At 38.2% G+C, this 17,876-nt stretch overlaps 1 protein-coding gene across 1 annotated transcript; it reads right to left on the bottom strand.

Moving 5' to 3' along the window:
* Positions 1–2,919: 2,919 nt before the first annotated feature.
* Positions 2,920–5,159, bottom strand: LOC113588104 (fish-egg lectin-like). The gene is made up of 5 exons (XM_027027155.2): positions 4,729–5,159; positions 4,414–4,641; positions 4,050–4,264; positions 3,579–3,706; positions 2,920–3,370 (listed from the first exon to the last, which is right to left on the bottom strand). The coding sequence occupies exons 1-5, from the start codon at positions 4,790–4,792 to the stop codon at positions 3,229–3,231; spliced, it is 777 nt and encodes a 258-aa protein (XP_026882956.1). The 5' UTR covers positions 4,793–5,159; the 3' UTR covers positions 2,920–3,228.
* Positions 5,160–17,876: the final 12,717 nt, after the last annotated feature.

The raw sequence follows: 17,876 nt of genomic DNA, 5'->3' as shown, positions 1-17,876 counted from the left end.
AAGCTATGTTTGAGTATTGAGCATTTCAGATTCTGATGTTTCTGGGTTTTTTTTTTTTTTTTTTTTGTTCGTTTCAATGTTTGGTTTTGATTGTTTTTTTATAGTGTCTTTGATGTACTATATCATTATCTCAATGCTCGCTGAGCTGTTCTCTGTTGTAGGCCTTGTAGAACCCTCTCATATGATTCTAGTGAGATACCAGCCAGGAAACACACCAGAAGATGCAGATGCCCATATTCACTATGGGAGAGCTTGGACAAAGCATTCAGTATGCAGTAAATAATGTAAATGATGTAATAGAATGCTCCACTGGTGCCATAGAAAATTGTTCAGGAGTTCTGTGTTTTTGCTCACATAGAAATAAAACAAACTTGAAACTCCTGGAATTTCAGATGCACAAAACAGTAAATCTTTCTCTGATAAAACAGATTCCTTTAAAGACATTTAAAGTCATAGTGGTAACAACTGACATTGCCTGATATTTGAAAGTGAACCTCATACATGGCTGGGTGCACATCTTTCATTTCAGGGTTGAAGATTAAAATGAGTTAATGTAGACTACTGATCAACACTGAATAAATTCACTTCCCTGAATGGCATTACTAACATGAGGTCTTTGTCCTGAGCTCTGACTTCAGCCCAGTCCAAAATGAAATTCTACACACAGATGTTTTTCATTTTTCTCAATGGCTGCAATACCTTAGGTCAGTACTGTTCTGAAGTTCTCAACTACTGTGCTGATCTGGACTGACCTTCCTTCAGAGGGAGTGACAGTTGTCATCATCTCAGCAAGTGCCTTTTATATTCAAGGAGGGTGAGATCAGGCAATAGAGAGCTCATTATTTCAATGTTGTTGCCTTCAGAGTTATGGTATGCTGAGTGTTTCTAAGCGCTGTCTCTTGCTACACCTACCATGCCCACATTACATATCTACTGCCTACTGGATCCTCCCAATCCCCCTCCCTGTCTTCAACCAGTGCACTTTGTAAAAGATGTATAAAGTAAAAAACCTTGAATGTAGCAAACATATAAAATGTTTGTGAGATTATTAGAAAAATAATTATATTATTTATCTCAACAGATTTTAAATACTTTTATCTAGTTTTAAATCTGTAAATAAACTAAATCATCTATCAATAATATTTGTTATCATAGTGAGTCATTAAAAAAAGAAAGAACACCCTCGTTCAGTTCAATGTTATTTATCTGGGCCTACATAACTACTGTTTGGTGCTCACAAACTTCTATAATCAAACTCATGATTATTTATTGAGTATGTCATTTTGTTTTTGAAAAGTAAAGCAACATTCAAAATCAGGTGGAAAAAGGTAAGAACACCCAGTATTTTAGCAACAACAACAAAGCAAAGTTTTAGTGGAGCAGCTTCAGTCTCACATCACTGGAGATAACAACAAAGCAAACGTTTAGTGGAGCAGCTTCAGTCTCACATCACTGGAGATAACAACAAAGCAAACGTTTAGTGGGGCAGCTTCAGTCTCACATCACTGGAGATAACAACAAAGCAAACGTTTAGTGGAGCAGCTTCAGTCTCACATCACTGGAGATAACAACAAAGGAAACGTTTAATGGAGCAGCTTCAGTCTCACATCACTGGAGATAACAACAAAGCAAACGTTTAGTGGAGCAGCTTCAGTCTCACATCACTGGAGATAACAACAAAGCAAACGTTTAGTGGGGCAGCTTCAGTCTCACATCACTGGAGATAACAACAAAGCAAACATTTGGTGGAGCAGCTTCAGTCTCACATCACTGGAGATAACAATAACAAGAAGGGGCCACCTTCTAACCATGCTTCAATAAAGGTCATACTCATTCAGTCTTTTGTAACTATTCTGTCATAAGCATAAACATTTAATGTACTTACAGAGGCCTGTAGGGCACATGAAGCCTCGGGTTTTTCTTTATTGATGTAATACCCACTTCTGGGAAGACTGGAGTAAACTGTCCTACTCTGTTGAATGGTGAATTTTAAATTATCTAGAGGTGGCTTTATAACCCATTCCATATTGATGAGCACCAACACCTGCTTCTCTGTGGTCATGACTGATGTATCTTACTCGTGATATGATGTAGATATTCTGTATGGTGTTCTGCTTTCACAGAGGCAGTCACACTTCTTGATGATTACCTGACTTTTACTAACACTTGTCTGCTAATTAGTCCCTTAATTATTATAGAAGTAGGAAGAGTGTGCTGATTTTCTCCCACCTGGTTTTTGAATGTTGGTTCACTTTTTTTCTGAAAAGACTCCAAAAAAATATTTGTTTATATAAATTTGTGAGGACAGAATACTTGCAGGTGTAGTCTTTATTAAACAGCATCTTTTTACATTTATATTTTACCACCAGTTGTTGTTACAACGCCAGAATATGTTGGACAGGGTTAGACAACATCATGATGTGTTTTTGTGGAGATCTGGACCTAACTGGAAGTCGTGACAATGGAATTCAATAAGTCTTGAAGGGCTTTTGCCAAACTGTTATCCAGTGAGTCTCTCTAAATATATTCTGTAATTTATATTATATAATTTTATATATATAATTTATATAAATATAGTACTTATTTCATTATAAGTATATTACATAGAAACCCATGATCTGTATGATGCGTATAAAAATGCATATTTACACCACATTCATATTTTTCTATATGGCTCTGTCATGATTTGAGAGTGAAACGTATAACTGCAATCTCTTATGATGTTCAATATGGTGTTCCTATTATGGGAAGTCCCACCCTTTAAAAAATTGCCAAATGTTCTTTTGATACTCCCATACATACCAACTTCAAAATGTATTTAGTTATTTGGATTTTTTGTGACACAAAGAAAAATAAATATAGATATATTCCAAAAACATACACAAAAAACATAAGAATATCTTCAAGAGAGAGTTATGCAAGCTAAAGCTTTATTTTTTTAAATGATAACCTTTTTAAAAATATACTGTTAAGCAAACAATTTTTGCAATGTTTGGTGTAACACAAAGAAACTAGTCCTGGAGGAGCATGAATTAGGAATGTGATGAAGGATCATGTGCAAAGGAGGAACCTTTACAAGGTAAAAGTCCAAGTGTGCTGGTCATGATTTAACTCTCTGAGATCTGACTCTTGAAGAGATGATTTGGCTCTCTAACAAATAATCTGACTCTTGAGTACATGATCTGCTTCTTTAAACTTCAGTTTAGAGACATAGGAGCAGGGTTTCTTTTATATGCTACAGTCCGTAATGCTGTCATCTGTGCCAATTATCCACAGGTGACCGAGATCATAGGAAACGTGTTTGACTCTCTTTGAATATTGGACTTGCTTCCACCCAGTGCCAGCTGGGTTGCATGGAGAGATACCAGTTCTGTAAGACAAGAATTAAATAACCCATTATATAACATAAAAGGCTATAATTTACTGCATATATTGTGTTTGTGCTTGATGTAAATATTTTACAAATGTGTTATTCTTTGTACAAATGTCTGTCCCTATATGGCTATTTCCTTCAAGATTATTTGCAATTTATTAACCTTACCCATCAAATCTAATACTAAAAGGCAAAATGAAAGTACCTGTAATAGATATTTCCAAGGGAATTAACCCCATACACATCTCCATCTGTAGAAACTTCAATCATGGAAAGCAATCCTGGTACCTGCTCCCATTTCATAGATCCACCACATGCTGTTGGCCTCACTCCCTGACACAAAGTAGAGTCAGACCGACAATTTAGCAAGTAATAACAGAGAAAAAGAATTCCAAGAATAGAAATATAGCACAATAATTATTTAGCACTGACAACATAAATCAGAATTTATTAGCTAAAGAACAGTGACAATGAAGTGTTACCAAACGTATCCAGTCAAGAAATAAAACCATTTATTTTCAGCAAGCACAAAATAGTAAAAAAATTGCAGCATCACAATTCAATATGAGAATAAGTGTATGATGCCCTCCAATAGTCAAAATGTTGTTCTGAGCCCCCCCACCTTCATAAGGTAAATGTAGTCTTGTGAGTTGACCCCTCTCCCCCACCCCCTTACCTTCAAAATGTAGACGTTGCCTTGGGTGTTGACCCCCCAGCAGCTGTATGGTCCACAGCTGTAGTATTTTAGCTTCCCTGGGACATGTACCCATGGTGCAGGACTACCTGGCTTATATCCCATGGTTTCATCAGCGTTAAGGCAGATGATGTCATCAACCTTGTTGACACCAACTATAAACAATGTTCCCCCTGCATCTATCTGTTTCAGCGTACCTTGAAGTTGGAGAAAAAGTATGAATATCGCAGGAATACACATAGGTCCAGTTTTACAGAAATTCAAATACTAAAAACATAGACAAGTTAAGAATTTGGTGCCTAATCCTACTTATTACATGTTGTCCAACATGCTTGGACCATCATACCTGGAACTTTTGCCCAGTCTCCTTTCACAAGCTTGTAGATCTCATTCCTTGGACTGACTCCCCAGATGCCAGCAGGACCCACAGTGACATGCTTCAGGGCTCCCCGTAAAAGTTTCCATCCATTTGTATATAGAGTGTAGATCTGATTACGTGAGTTCACCCCAAACACCTGGCCATTCCCAGCATCAATCTGCTTCATTTTTCCTGGCACCAATTTACACTTTAGAGCTGTAAATCAATGCAGTGTAACACCATGAGATGGGAACTGAAAAAAAGTGATGTATATGTCTTTTTTAAATATATGTACCCACTCACCCAAACTGGTTATCCAGAGGTTCAGGAGCACAACAAGGATTGCTGTTCTCTTCATGGTCTTCATTGTTCTTCCCCTAGTGAATACTGACACAGGGGGAGTCTGTGACTATTTATACTTGTGGCAGGTAGGTCCTGGAAGAATCAGTCTCTCCTCATATCAGTGCAGTGCACAGCATTGCAATCTATTATCTGTACTATTTTTTCACAAGTATGCGCTGGTTTAGAACAGACACTATAACCCTTCATTGAGTCCTCACACCTATACAAAAACTAAAAAGTTTCAGTTCTACAGTTTTCTCAGTACTATTATGCATCATTCATCTCTAGTTATGTATAAATAAGTAAACACATTCTATTTAGTTTTACTTTATTTATTAATAAACAGGTGTGACACTGGTCTAACCTCACAGCTTCCACTAATGTTAGAACTTGTTAACTTTTTAATGACTCTACTGTGCAGACAACGGTTACACTTCAGCTAACAGCACATATTCTATGCAGATCAGTGCCCTAGTTCCAATAAGCAAATGAGAAGGGAGAAACATGTCATTTGGTAATACACTACATGAATGAAAAGGGAGAAACAGGTCATTTGGCAATACACTACATGAATGAGAAGGGAGAAGCATTTTATTTGGCACTACATGGCCTTTGTTGTTTTAGACGATGTGTTTTAGAGAGTTGCATTGTTTTAGTAGACTGAGTATTTTAGAGACCTGTGTTGTTTCAGGGCAGTCAGCCATAATGAGGCACATTGTGGCAACAACACAGTTTCTGCTTCATGATGCCACAGGGGCTGCTTTGAACAGCTGAAATCAGCCCTGGTGTCTGCACCAGCTCTAGGCTTTTGTGACCCTGACAAACCATATGCTATCTTTGTGCATGACAATTGTGGCTTTATGACATCCTGTTTGACACAGGAACACCTTGGTTTTCTTTGTCCTGTAATGTATCACACAGCTAAGCCGGATACGTTTGCGCGTGGTATGGGGCCTTGTTTTCAAGCAGTACAAGCCACTTATCTTGCTGTTTTGGTTTTTGCTACTCAAACCTTGGAACAGACACAGTCAAATGCCAGCACTCAGTAGTATTTTCACTGCTAAACCATGGCCATGATGTGTAAGTTACAGCCCCAATATGAGGCAACTGGCTTGCTATCTTAACTGTTATCGAGATTCAAACGGCACTCTCCTCATTTATGATGGTGAGAGTGGCTGATGGTCCTGATGAGAGGGATGATCATGATGGTGTTGAAATCTCTATACCTCGTCCTGTCTTTCAGGACATGCCCATTGATAATGCTGATTTGATTCTCTGCACCGATGTGTCATCAACTCATGTTGATGGAAGATGTTGTTCTGACTGGGCAGTAACTATCAGCCATAAAACACTTGCCTGTAGAGCTTTACCCCCCTCTTTCTCTGCTCAACAAGCTGAATTGGTGGCTTTAACTGATGCATGCAAACTCGCTGAGGATCAAAGATTCACCATGTACACAGAATCTCAGGATGCCTTTGGAGTTGCACATGATTTTGGACACCTGTGATGTCACAGAGTCTTCTTGGAAGCCACAGGAACCCCAGTTAAGAACGCTGGGTTGGAGCAGGTGTTTCTGGATACAGTTAAACTCAGTTATTCAGTGAATTAGCCATTGTAAAATTCAAACCACACACTAACTGATTCAAATGATTCAAGTGAGGCACAAGGCAACAGGCTCACTGATGGGGTGGACAAATGGGCCAAAAGAACTTTTCACCTACTGTGTCTCTCAGTTATACAGAGTGCAGAAAACCTGATATTTCTTCTATTCATGGTTTACAGTCCAGTCTTCAGAATGGGAAGCTTTGACATGGGTAGACTCTGGTGCAAAAGATGAAAAAAAGGTATATGGATCAATGGGTAAAAGCTAGTAGCACCTGAATTGCTACTTGTTTGCCTGGCCATGCAATAATTCCTGAATTGTCAAATTCTTCACCGGCCATGTGATAATTCCTGAATCACTATTTTACCTGGCCATGCAATAATTCCAGGTCAGTGGGTTGTGGTGGGGAAATCTATGTATTCCTTATCATGTGCTGTTGATTACAGATTCTGCTGTTAAAACCAATTGTTTTATTAAAAATAAGGAAAGTAACATCTATTAGGGACAGTCAGGAGGGGGTGGGAAAGCCTCAAGTGATTAACTGTGGTTTATTGGCCATGGGTCCACCCTGCAGGTGAAGAACTGTGGTTTATAGGCCATGGACCCTGGCAGGGGAAGATTTCAACACAGTGCATAGCCATACCAGCCCGCAATGAGGGACAGATAGTGTGGAGAAAACTAACAGTGGTCAGAAACTAACAGTGATCAGAAATCCAAAGGAAAAGGCAAAAATAATTCAATATTATAGTGAGGAATAGTTCAGTGTACATCTCTCTCTCTCTCTCTCTCTCTCCCTCTCTCTCTCTTTCTCTCTCTTTTGTCCCTGTCCCTGAGGATCCAGATGCACTGACACAGTCTGGTGCCTGAGAGAGGAGACTTATAGGATCAACAACCTGAACTTCTGATAAGAGTCAAGGATGAGGCGAATCTTGCGTCATTTCTGAACCTGGGGCATCATTAGAGGGTTGGCCTTCAAGGCTTAAGCCCGAATGTTTCAAAGCCAAGCCCCAAAATATTTTTCTACCTCAGTTTTATTAAAACTGTTTTAGCACTACAGGCACTTTAAACATTACATTGCAGTATCTGCCAAGCCCAGACCCCTCCCCTTAAACCTTCTCCTTCACTAAGCTCAACAGCAGAAGATTATTGTTCTTATGTGAGAACAGTCAGTACACAGACTGATAGCCAGAAGTGTGTTTTGACATGTGATGCACACATCTTCATACATTATATACATTTATGTAAGGTAAACAATTATTTACTTTATTTTAGTGTCATGAGTTTTGGAATTGAACTATACACTTTGTCAGTTAGAAAAAGTGCACGACTGCATAAAGCTGTTCGAAATATGTGAAAACCTCTGTTCTCCACTTTTATATCATGCATATATGCACATTCAGATTTGAAGCACAGATAACTTGACAACAGTGAGCTTACATTTAGATTGGTTAATGCCTATGAGAGCATGCAATGCCATTATGTTGAAGCCAATCAACACTTCACCATGAACTGTACAAATAATGATCAACCTTTACCCGCTGGCATTATGTGGCACTTTTGTGCCAATTCTGACAGCTAAGCAACATCTAAGCTACCGTTGAGTGAGCTCAAGTGAACAGCTCCACAGATGGGAGAACAGGCAGATCTGCCATTCTCTGTGAGACATGAAAGGGCCTCAGATTTCATAAAAACTAAGTATGAGAAATCGGGCCAGAACAGGTACAAATGTGGTCAGCACACACAGCCTCACAGCATCAGTACAGCAGTAAAGGTGTGAACATGGTCAGCACACACACCTTCACAGCACCAGTATAGGTGCAAACATGGTCAGCACACACAGCCTCACAGCACCTGTACAGGTTCAAATGTGGTCAGCACACACACCTTCACCGTGCCAGTACAGGTGTGAATGTGTTCAGTACACAAACATTCACAGCACCAATACAGGTTCAAATGTGGTCAGCACACACATCCTCACAGCACCAGTACAGGTGCGAACATGGTAAGCAATCACACCACACACAGCCTCACAGAACAGGTCCAGGTTCAAATGTGGTCAACACACTCAACTTCACAGCTTGGACCTAAGCACAGCAGTAAGAATCAGTGAAGCAGGAAGCAGAATTCCTATAATGACATTCAGAAGGCAATATTTTGTCCATCTTTTTTTCTTACCAGAGGCCATCTTTTTGGTAATCAATCTGTATGTGTCCCATAGCCCCTGTGTGTTCACAAGGGAATTTCTTGGTCTGCACACCAAGTCTCTAACTGTGACACATGCTCAATTTTAGTCTCCCGCAACTCAGCCAGTTTATTATTCCTAGTTGCCATAACATGACAAAGCCTGAAATTAATTAATGTTGTGTACTAGGAAAGGATAAATTTAATGCAACTTCACAGTCTATGGATAGAATATCTGATCTCATTACTCTGAATAGGCTTCTATCATATATAGAAGGAGGTTTAAGAGAACCCCATTTTCTTGGTGAAATTCCTACCAGTAAAGTGAACAGACATGTTCTAAAAATGGGGAAGAGACATACAATATTTTGGCACAATGTTATCAAATTAGGAGTATTTGTTATCTGTTATTGTCCTCATTATTACTGAATGTCTGGTACTTAAACTAATGATGTCCTGTTTGAGTTTGCACTCGTAATTTGAAATTTGTGTAATCTATCCTTGCATTGAACTCTAAATAGAGGTTGAACGTCTAGTTTTTTGTTGAAGGACAGGTTTGACCAGCCAGGTTGACTAAGTTTGCTTTTATATATATATATATATATATATATATATATATATATATATATATATATATATATATATATATATATATATATATATATATATATAATTTGTTTCTCATTCTGTTTTATAGATTTATACGTACAGTATGTAAAGTGCTTATATAATTCACCTTCTACAGAGACATTTCTGAATGTCTCTAACTCTGCTGCGCCATTGTGATTGTAAAGCAGTGCCAAGGTCAGGAGGTGATAACATTCTCTCTGGGCTGAGGCCTTCGAGGCCTAATCCACCCCCCTTCTTTCTCTCTCTCCCACTTCTTAACTCTGGCGTCCTGTGTACTTGGACTGAATGCCTGATGCTAGACTGGTACCCTTTTCTGGCTAACAAAAACTGATCTGATGTCTCTCCATGCATGCAAATAATCACTGAGAATCTTAAGATCACCACAGTGAACACAATTAACACAGTCAACACAAGCGCTATATTCAGCACAGTCACCACAGTGATAGCTTATGTCTGCGGGATGACAGCTGAAGAATAATGATATATACAGGAAGTGTACAATTAGTATTTGACAATACTTCATACCTTGTGTTTAGACTTTTAAATATTTGAATGCTACACTTTATTTAAATCTAGTACATCCAATGGAAATCAATAAACCTGACTGAAATGTGAACTCCTAAGCAGTCCATAAAATCATAAACCCTTTAAGAATGCATATAAAATCATTAAACACTTAGCAATCCATATAAAATTATCAACCATTTAGGTGGGGAACTTGTATCTAGTTTACATAAAATGGCCAACTGAAAAAAATAAATAAAAATGACTTAATTTTAAAATGAAATTTAAAATATATAAAATGAATGAGTGGTTCAGATGACCTGTATATTATTACAAGTAGTACACCACAGCAATATTATATAAACAACCCAGACTATTATAAACAATAAACAACAGCAAAATACAAGCACAATAACCACAAACTTGTAATCTGAAGAAAAACAGTGACTGTTCATTTGCTGTTCATGCCTCCAAACTTTTTCTCCTTGATGTTAAACTTGGTTAGGCTTAAAACTCCCAACATCAGCTTCAGACTTCATTATGCATCAGACAGATACATTAGCGCTATGACATACTACATTAGCGCTATGACAGATACATTAGTGCTATGACATACTACATTAGGGCTATGGCAGATACATTAGCGCTATGGCAGATACATTAGCACTATGACATACTACATTAGCGCTGTGACAGATACATTAGCACTATGACATACTACATTAGCGCTATGACAGATACATTAGCACTATGACATACTACATTAGCACTATGACATACTACATTAGCGCTATGACATACTACATTAGCACTATGACATACTACATTAGCGCTATGACATACATTAGCACTATGACATACTACATTAGCGCTATGGCAGATACATTAGCACTACGACATACTATATTAGCGTTATGACAGATACATTAGCACTATGACATACTACATTAGCGCTATGGCAGATACATTAGCACTATGACATACTACATTAGCGCTATGGCAGATACATTAGCACTATGACATACTACATTAGCGCTATGACAGATACATTAGCACTATGACATACTACATTAGCGCTATGACAGATATATTAGCACTATGACATACTACATTAGCGCTATGGCAGATACATTAGCACTATGACATACTACATTAGCGCTATGGCAGATACATTAGCACTATGACATACTACATTAGCGCTATGACAGATATATTAGCACTATGACATACATTAGCGCTATGACAGATACATTAGCACTATGACATACTACATTAGCGCTATGACAGATATATTAGCACTATGACATACTATATTAGTGCTACGGCTAAGTACTGATCAAGTTGCAGCGCAAGGGCTAACCGTGACATCAGCCATGTATTGGAAATGGATTCCCCATTAGAACTGCTATTCACTATTCATCCGTATATGTATGAGCCAACATTCAAGCATTTTTAGTTCCTATGGTCAAATTCCTATGGAATGTTTTACAAATGTCATAATCACTGTTTTATCTACAAAATTAACTTTCGGTTTTGGCCTATATGAAAGGCATTGTTGACGGAACCTGTTTTAAAAAAAGGCTATAGTTTTCACACTTTTCATAAATCTAATCATTTAAGTTCCACGCCAGGAAATGCGCCTGTTCGTTGTTCCTTATGTCGGTCTACTGCCCAGTTGTCTAACTTACTAAAGCAAAGCGGTGGCGCTCCGTTATCGTCTTAAGGGATTTCCCTAACGCTCCCACACTTGACAGGTTGTGACGATATGTACAAAATGTTTTTAAAAATTAAAAAATAATTGCAATGCAAGGAACGGTGACGAAAATAATGGAATAAAAGTACATTTCGCACTTGTACTTCAGTATATAGCAAACTCTTTTAAAACAAAATTTGAAAGTACAATTTGTTCAAAAAGATACTTAAGTAAATGTAACGGAGTAAATGTACACAACTCTGGTCAAGACTAGTTGGTACTTTATGTAGGGATCACGTGTGTGTGTGTGTGTGTGTGTGTGTGTGAAATTGGTGTTCTCTCCTTCCTAATGTGCATTATTAATATGAAGGTAAAGTGTGATTTGATATCAATGATATTCTAAGAAAAAATGTCTAGCTAGCTATGCAGCTATAAACTACAGTCAGCAGAAAATAAATGCAACGATGCATTCCGGAACTAGGTGTGCCGGAATGCACGCACTATATTAAGGCATATTATAAAGATTATAAAGGTTTCAAGTTTATTAAAAAAAAAAAAAAAAAAAAAAAAAAAAAAGGGTTTGTAACCAATTTTATATATTGATATTTCTTTCCACCACATACAGATGGTTAGTTAGGCAACGTCGGATATCTAGCCAGACGGTCTGACTGATCGGTCGCCTAATTGCAATGTAAATACAACGAAAAGTAACATGTCCAGTAAGTGACCTTGGGTGAGAACACAGAATTTTCCCAGAAATTGTACTAATGACAAAATGATATGCATCGACATGAAAAACTTTATGTAGCTTCAACATAACACACAAACTATAGGACAAAGACCCAGAGGAAAGAAAAAAATAAGTCATCTCACAAATATGACACTTTTTGACTTTGGTGACGCAGATGACGTGAGCAAAAATGCATCCGTTTGTGCATGCATGCCGTTCACTCGCAATTAATAAGGTGAACAATCAAAGAAGAAAAATCTGATCTGAGTTTTGAGGAACTGCAGAATCAAGTCCAAAGTTCTTTTCCACACATATGTTGGAGAATGGTTTCAATTGATTGTGTAAATTCCACTGATTGAACTAAGAAGAATTATTTTTTTTTAATGTGCACATATTACCGAATTGTATCAGTGTTAATGTGTCTGCATGTGTTATTGTCTGTTGTGTCATGAGCTCTCATTCATTGGACAAAAAACCCAAAAGAGTGAAGTAAATAAGGGGCCTCCAGCAGCAGTGAAAACAGCAGCAACAGCATCGCATGGGGAAGTAACCAGAAGACAAGTTGGCAAAAATCCCAGAAATACTGTGGGCAAGAGATAAGAACAACTTTGGGGAAGTAAAAAGAGCAAGGCCATTAATGATAACACGCAAGTCTATGTAGGCAAAAATGCCTACAGTGTCCTATGTCCAAAACGTTAAACAGGTTTAGCAGAAATACACAGACACATAGTGGAGAGAAGAGCAATCACTCAAAAAACAGAGAGAAAAGAAAGCAGTTTTAAATACCAAAGTCAGTCACAAAGCAACAATGAATCACTTTTAGGCATGACTAGGCACTGTGAATAATGGTTTAAGAATTATGCAACAATTGCACAACCTTTGCAAACTGCAGTGACTCTGTGAAAAATGACAGGTGAGACTGTCATGGACAGATGAAAGTGACAAAGTGGGACCTTGTTAAAGTACTGAAATTACACCTTTTAGGAAAATTTTGGTTCACCCCAGAGATATTGTGTGTGTATAAACCCAGACACACACAGATTTGGAAAATCTGGGGGCATGACAGCAGTTTTATTTGTATAGCACATACACAGTGGCAATTGAAAGTGCTTTACATAGATCGCATTCTGAGATCTATCTGTAATGGTAAGCAGGTGGAGGAAGGATGCAAATGTTCAATAGAGCATCTTTTACTGAGGGCGAACCCAGAATCATAGTCCAAGACATGGTACAAGGCTGAAAAGCCAGAATAGTTGGACATATAAATGAAAACAGAGCACACAACAAAACAAAAGAGAAAATCGCAAGCACGGAGCAGGAGAACAAGGAATACAAAACTAACAGAGACAGGTTGTTAGGCTTCTTGTACAAACAGACACTTACAGATTAACATAGTTTTTAATGAGCTGAGTGGTAACCAATACGTGTAAAAAGATGTTCAAAACCAATAAGGCAGCCATAACCAGTACACATAAAAAGATGTTAAAACCAGTAAGGACGTTTGATAGTACAGACAAACAAAACCAAAAGACAAACCAGAAACAGATTCCAAAATTACCAAGAAGGTCATAACCGGAAATGCTAAATATATATAGAATGCTCAGTATGCACACAAGATAGGAGTGGCAATTCTTAGCAAAAATAAATGGGACTGGTAAGAATATATGGATTGAACAATTAAGTGACAGGTGAAAATAATCAATATTCAGGGAAGTATGATCCTTTGGCATGTTGCTGGGTCTCTTCTGGGAGCTTATTGTCTGTAGTTCTCCACCTGACAGAACTACATTACAGCATCCTCCTCCCGCCAAAGAGGCTGGTCCAGCCGCAACACCCGGACTGACCTGACGATTGCCAACGCTTCCACACAGGCGACCCCGAGGGAGCGGCACAGGCTTCTCCAGGAACCTGCCATGGAAGTCAGCAATGATGCCCAGATCCAGAATGTCAACCACTGCCAACTAGCTCTGGTCCTCAGGGCCATACCATACTCCACAAGAAACTGCAGTACGCTGCCCCTAGTCCTGGAGTCCAATAACTGTCGCAGTTGCTCCATCACTTTGCATGGGCGAGGACGGCACATCACCAGGTGTCGCCTCATCGAACAGACCTGAAATAACAGGCTTTAAAAGAGACACATGAAATGTCCAAGAAACACGGTATCTGGGAGGCAGTTCCAGTTGATAAGAAACCTCGTTCCCTCTTTTGACAACCTTGACTGTGCCTATATACTTGGGAGCAAGTTTCCTGCACCCTTTAGTCACATGAAAATCCCTTGTTGATAGCCACACTCTGTTGCCTGGTTGATGGACAGTTCCTCGTTGACAAACTGTCCAGGTCTTTTGACACTGCAAAACTGTCTCTATATGTTGGCAAGTCTCTTCCCAGACCTGTTTGCTGCACTTTATTAAAGTGTCTACACCCAGTAAACAGAGGTCCAGGGACTCAGAGCAGGCTGGTACCCCTGCACACATTTGAAATAGGTGATTTTTGTGACTGAGCTCACCAGGGAGCTCTGTGTGATCCCTGCCCATGTCCCAAACTCTTGATTTGCCCTCTCACAGTGTACTTCTTCTACACTATAACACTAGTTATCTTATGTTAAGTACATATAGAATAATGATCATTCAGGATTCTAATTTAAATACACATGTGGGCCAAGACATTCATTCACTTCCAGGCCTTTATTCATACCTGCATAAAGAACACACAAGACAAATATACAGGCTTCATACTTTTTTTCTCCCACTCAGCTGCACCTGTAAATAAATATAGATGTCAGGAAATGGGGAGCATGTAATTCATATTACTTGACATTTTGTTTTATTATAATTGTTGTTTTAATTTTTTCTTATTGATAGTTAATAAATGTGTCATTTCTTTGAAAAATGATATCATGAGAGATAGCGCAAAGATGCCTGATGAAGCCTGTGTATTTGCCGTGTGCTTTTTATGTAGGTGGCGGAAGTCAATGCTCCCTCAATTTAAGATGATGTGTTGGGGTCATCGTTTAAATCACCGTTATATCCTACAAAAAACAGACATAATACCCGTTACATACATGTTCCCATCCTCCTTTTTGAAAAGCAAATCTTGTCATATATGTGCCTAGGAGACTGTTGTTAACTTTGCTTGATGATGGAAGCTATTTAATTTTCAAACACATTGAGCCTTACATGAGCTTCTTCTCTGCTCCTCTGGTTACTGAACAAAGCTCCAGATTGTCATCTTGGTCATCAAGATTGTGTATTTAATGAGTGTGTGCATTGTGGTTTACTGCAGATGTTTGGGGCAGATGGGGCAGAGTTGCTACATGACTGATATGCCATTGTTAATTGGTTTCTGTGGAGTCCCAGGTGTTTGCTACATGGTTGCTATGCTGTAAATAGGTGGATGCTAACCACTTGCTGTGGTATCCCAGGTTGTTGCTAGGATCATGGGTCATGCTAAGTGGCTGCTATTGTCTTGCTATGTGGTCCCTATGGTAGCCTAGGTGGTTTCTATGTCATTGCTATGACGTTAAAATGTATAAAAATATATTCAGCAGAGAGATATGCAAGCTAAAGCTTTATTATTTTTTTCATTCTTCAGATATAGTTTTATTTTTAAGCAAACAGTTTTTGCAGCATTTGATTTAACACAAAAAACTAGTAGGCCTATGAGAGTCAATTAGGGATGAAATGAAGAGGAATCACATGCAAAGGATGAATCTTTACAAGGTAAAAGTCCAAGCATGCTGTTCATGATTTAACTCTTAGAGATGATCTGATTCTCAAAGAGATGATTTGACTCTCTAATAGATGGTCTGATGCTAATAGATTATCTGATTCTCTAAGAGACAATCTAATCTGAACTTCAGTTTAGAGACATAGGAGCAGGGTTTCTTTTATATGTTGCATTTCATGATGCTGTCATCTGTGCCAGTGATCCACAGTGACCCAAGATTGTAGGAAAATGTTTGACTTTCTGTGAGTGTGGGAATTTGCGCCACCCGGTGCCAGTTGGGTTGCATGCAGAGACATCTCTATAAGACATTAATTAAATTGCCCATTGTTTAACATAATAATAGTCAGAATATTCTTCATCAGTTGTGATTGTGTCTGATGTAAATATTTATGTTCTTTGAATGTGTTCATTGTACATATTTATGCCCCTGTATGCACATTCCTTCAAGATTATTTTAATTTTATTACCCTTGTCCAGAACATATAATAATAAAAGACAAAATACAAGTACATGTAAGAGATATCTCCAAGGGAATTGACCCCATACACATCTCCATCAGTAGAAACTTCAATCATAGAAAGAGATCCAGGTACCTGCTCCCAATTCAGAGGTCCACCACACGCTGTTGGACTTACTCCCTGACACAAAGCAGAGCCAGACTGACAGTTTAGCAAATGATCAAATCTTTTAGTAGAAGATTTCTAAAAAGGGAATTTAGTATAATAGTTCTTTATCACTAAGAAAACATAAATCAGTAATTACTATTTAAGGAAAAAATGGTGACAATGAAGCTTCAAACATATCCAGGCAAGAAATAAAACCTTTTATCATATAGTGTCCTGCATCAGTCATAATAAATATAGAAAAGAGCTTTATGAAACAGCAATCAAATTTAGAAATGGTTTAAAAACACAAAAGACACTTTGAAGGAATTACAGCAGCAGAATTTACAATGAGATTAACTATATGATACCCTCCCCAAATAAAAATGTTTTCCACCTGGATCCAGAGGGCAGATCTATGGGTGATTAATGTTGTACCAACAAGCCAGCACATCACTGATGATGCATACAGGCACAACCACAGGTATATATACTAGTACATATATTATTGATTTTGTGCATAATACTGGAGTTGCAGATGGAGTTGCATCTGTAATTTCATATGTGGACAAATCATGTTTGTTTTTGTTTTGTGCAGCATTGATATTCTTGCTCTGAATCTCAGGACTAAAGTTTGGATTGCTCCATTTAGCATAGTAATTCCCTTTGAAATTGTGCCATTTGCTTTTGATTGTGCCTAGTTCTCATGTGTTGTCCAGTGTTGTTTTGTATTCCCTATTTGTATTTAAACCTTGTGTTTCCCTGTATTTTGTTGGGCATTGTACATATGTGTTCAGCACCCAAGAAACACCTACGCACCTACCACTAAAAATAGTTACTTTGCTTGTCTAAGACTAGGGTTGCTAGATAACTATCAGTTCATCTATCTGGGGCTGCTGGTCTTAACATAGCTGGCCCAACGTGGTGCTAACAGCATGAGCTTTTCCAATGCTATGTCTGTATATTAATATACTAATTGGAAGGCTAAAAAGTAGAACTGACTCACCAAACTGTGATGTTACCCTGTCTCCAGTCCTCAATATCCCAATCAATTAAATTGCTCATTTAATTTAAATGAGTGGTCATATTTGATGATTGTTAACAATAAAAACAACTGACCAAACTTGGGGTATGTGACATCCACAAAGTTCAGACAGAAGAACCTGAAGCAGGGGTAGAGGGCCTTGAAACCATCTTGGACCCCCTCCTCTTCATGGCACCAATGTGAATTCTTAGCCTGTCCCTAATACAAACGAGCCTTTCCTAACAGTATGTATGCACTGATGTATGTGTTTTTAATGGTGTTCAGTTTATTTAGGGTCCAGGTTCTTATGCCATTGTAAGTTCTAAAAAATTCTGGTTTTGCTATTCTTAATCTCCCTCTTTGTGATGTATTGTGATGTCCATTGGGATGTTTGAGCGTTATCAAGATATGGGTAC

The sequence above is a fragment of the Electrophorus electricus genome, chromosome 16 (assembly GCF_013358815.1).
Source record: "Electrophorus electricus isolate fEleEle1 chromosome 16, fEleEle1.pri, whole genome shotgun sequence".
Classification (NCBI taxonomy): domain Eukaryota; kingdom Metazoa; phylum Chordata; class Actinopteri; order Gymnotiformes; family Gymnotidae; genus Electrophorus; species Electrophorus electricus.
The sequence above is the reverse complement of the archived record's forward strand: the minus strand, read 5'-3'. Positions and strand labels throughout refer to the sequence as shown.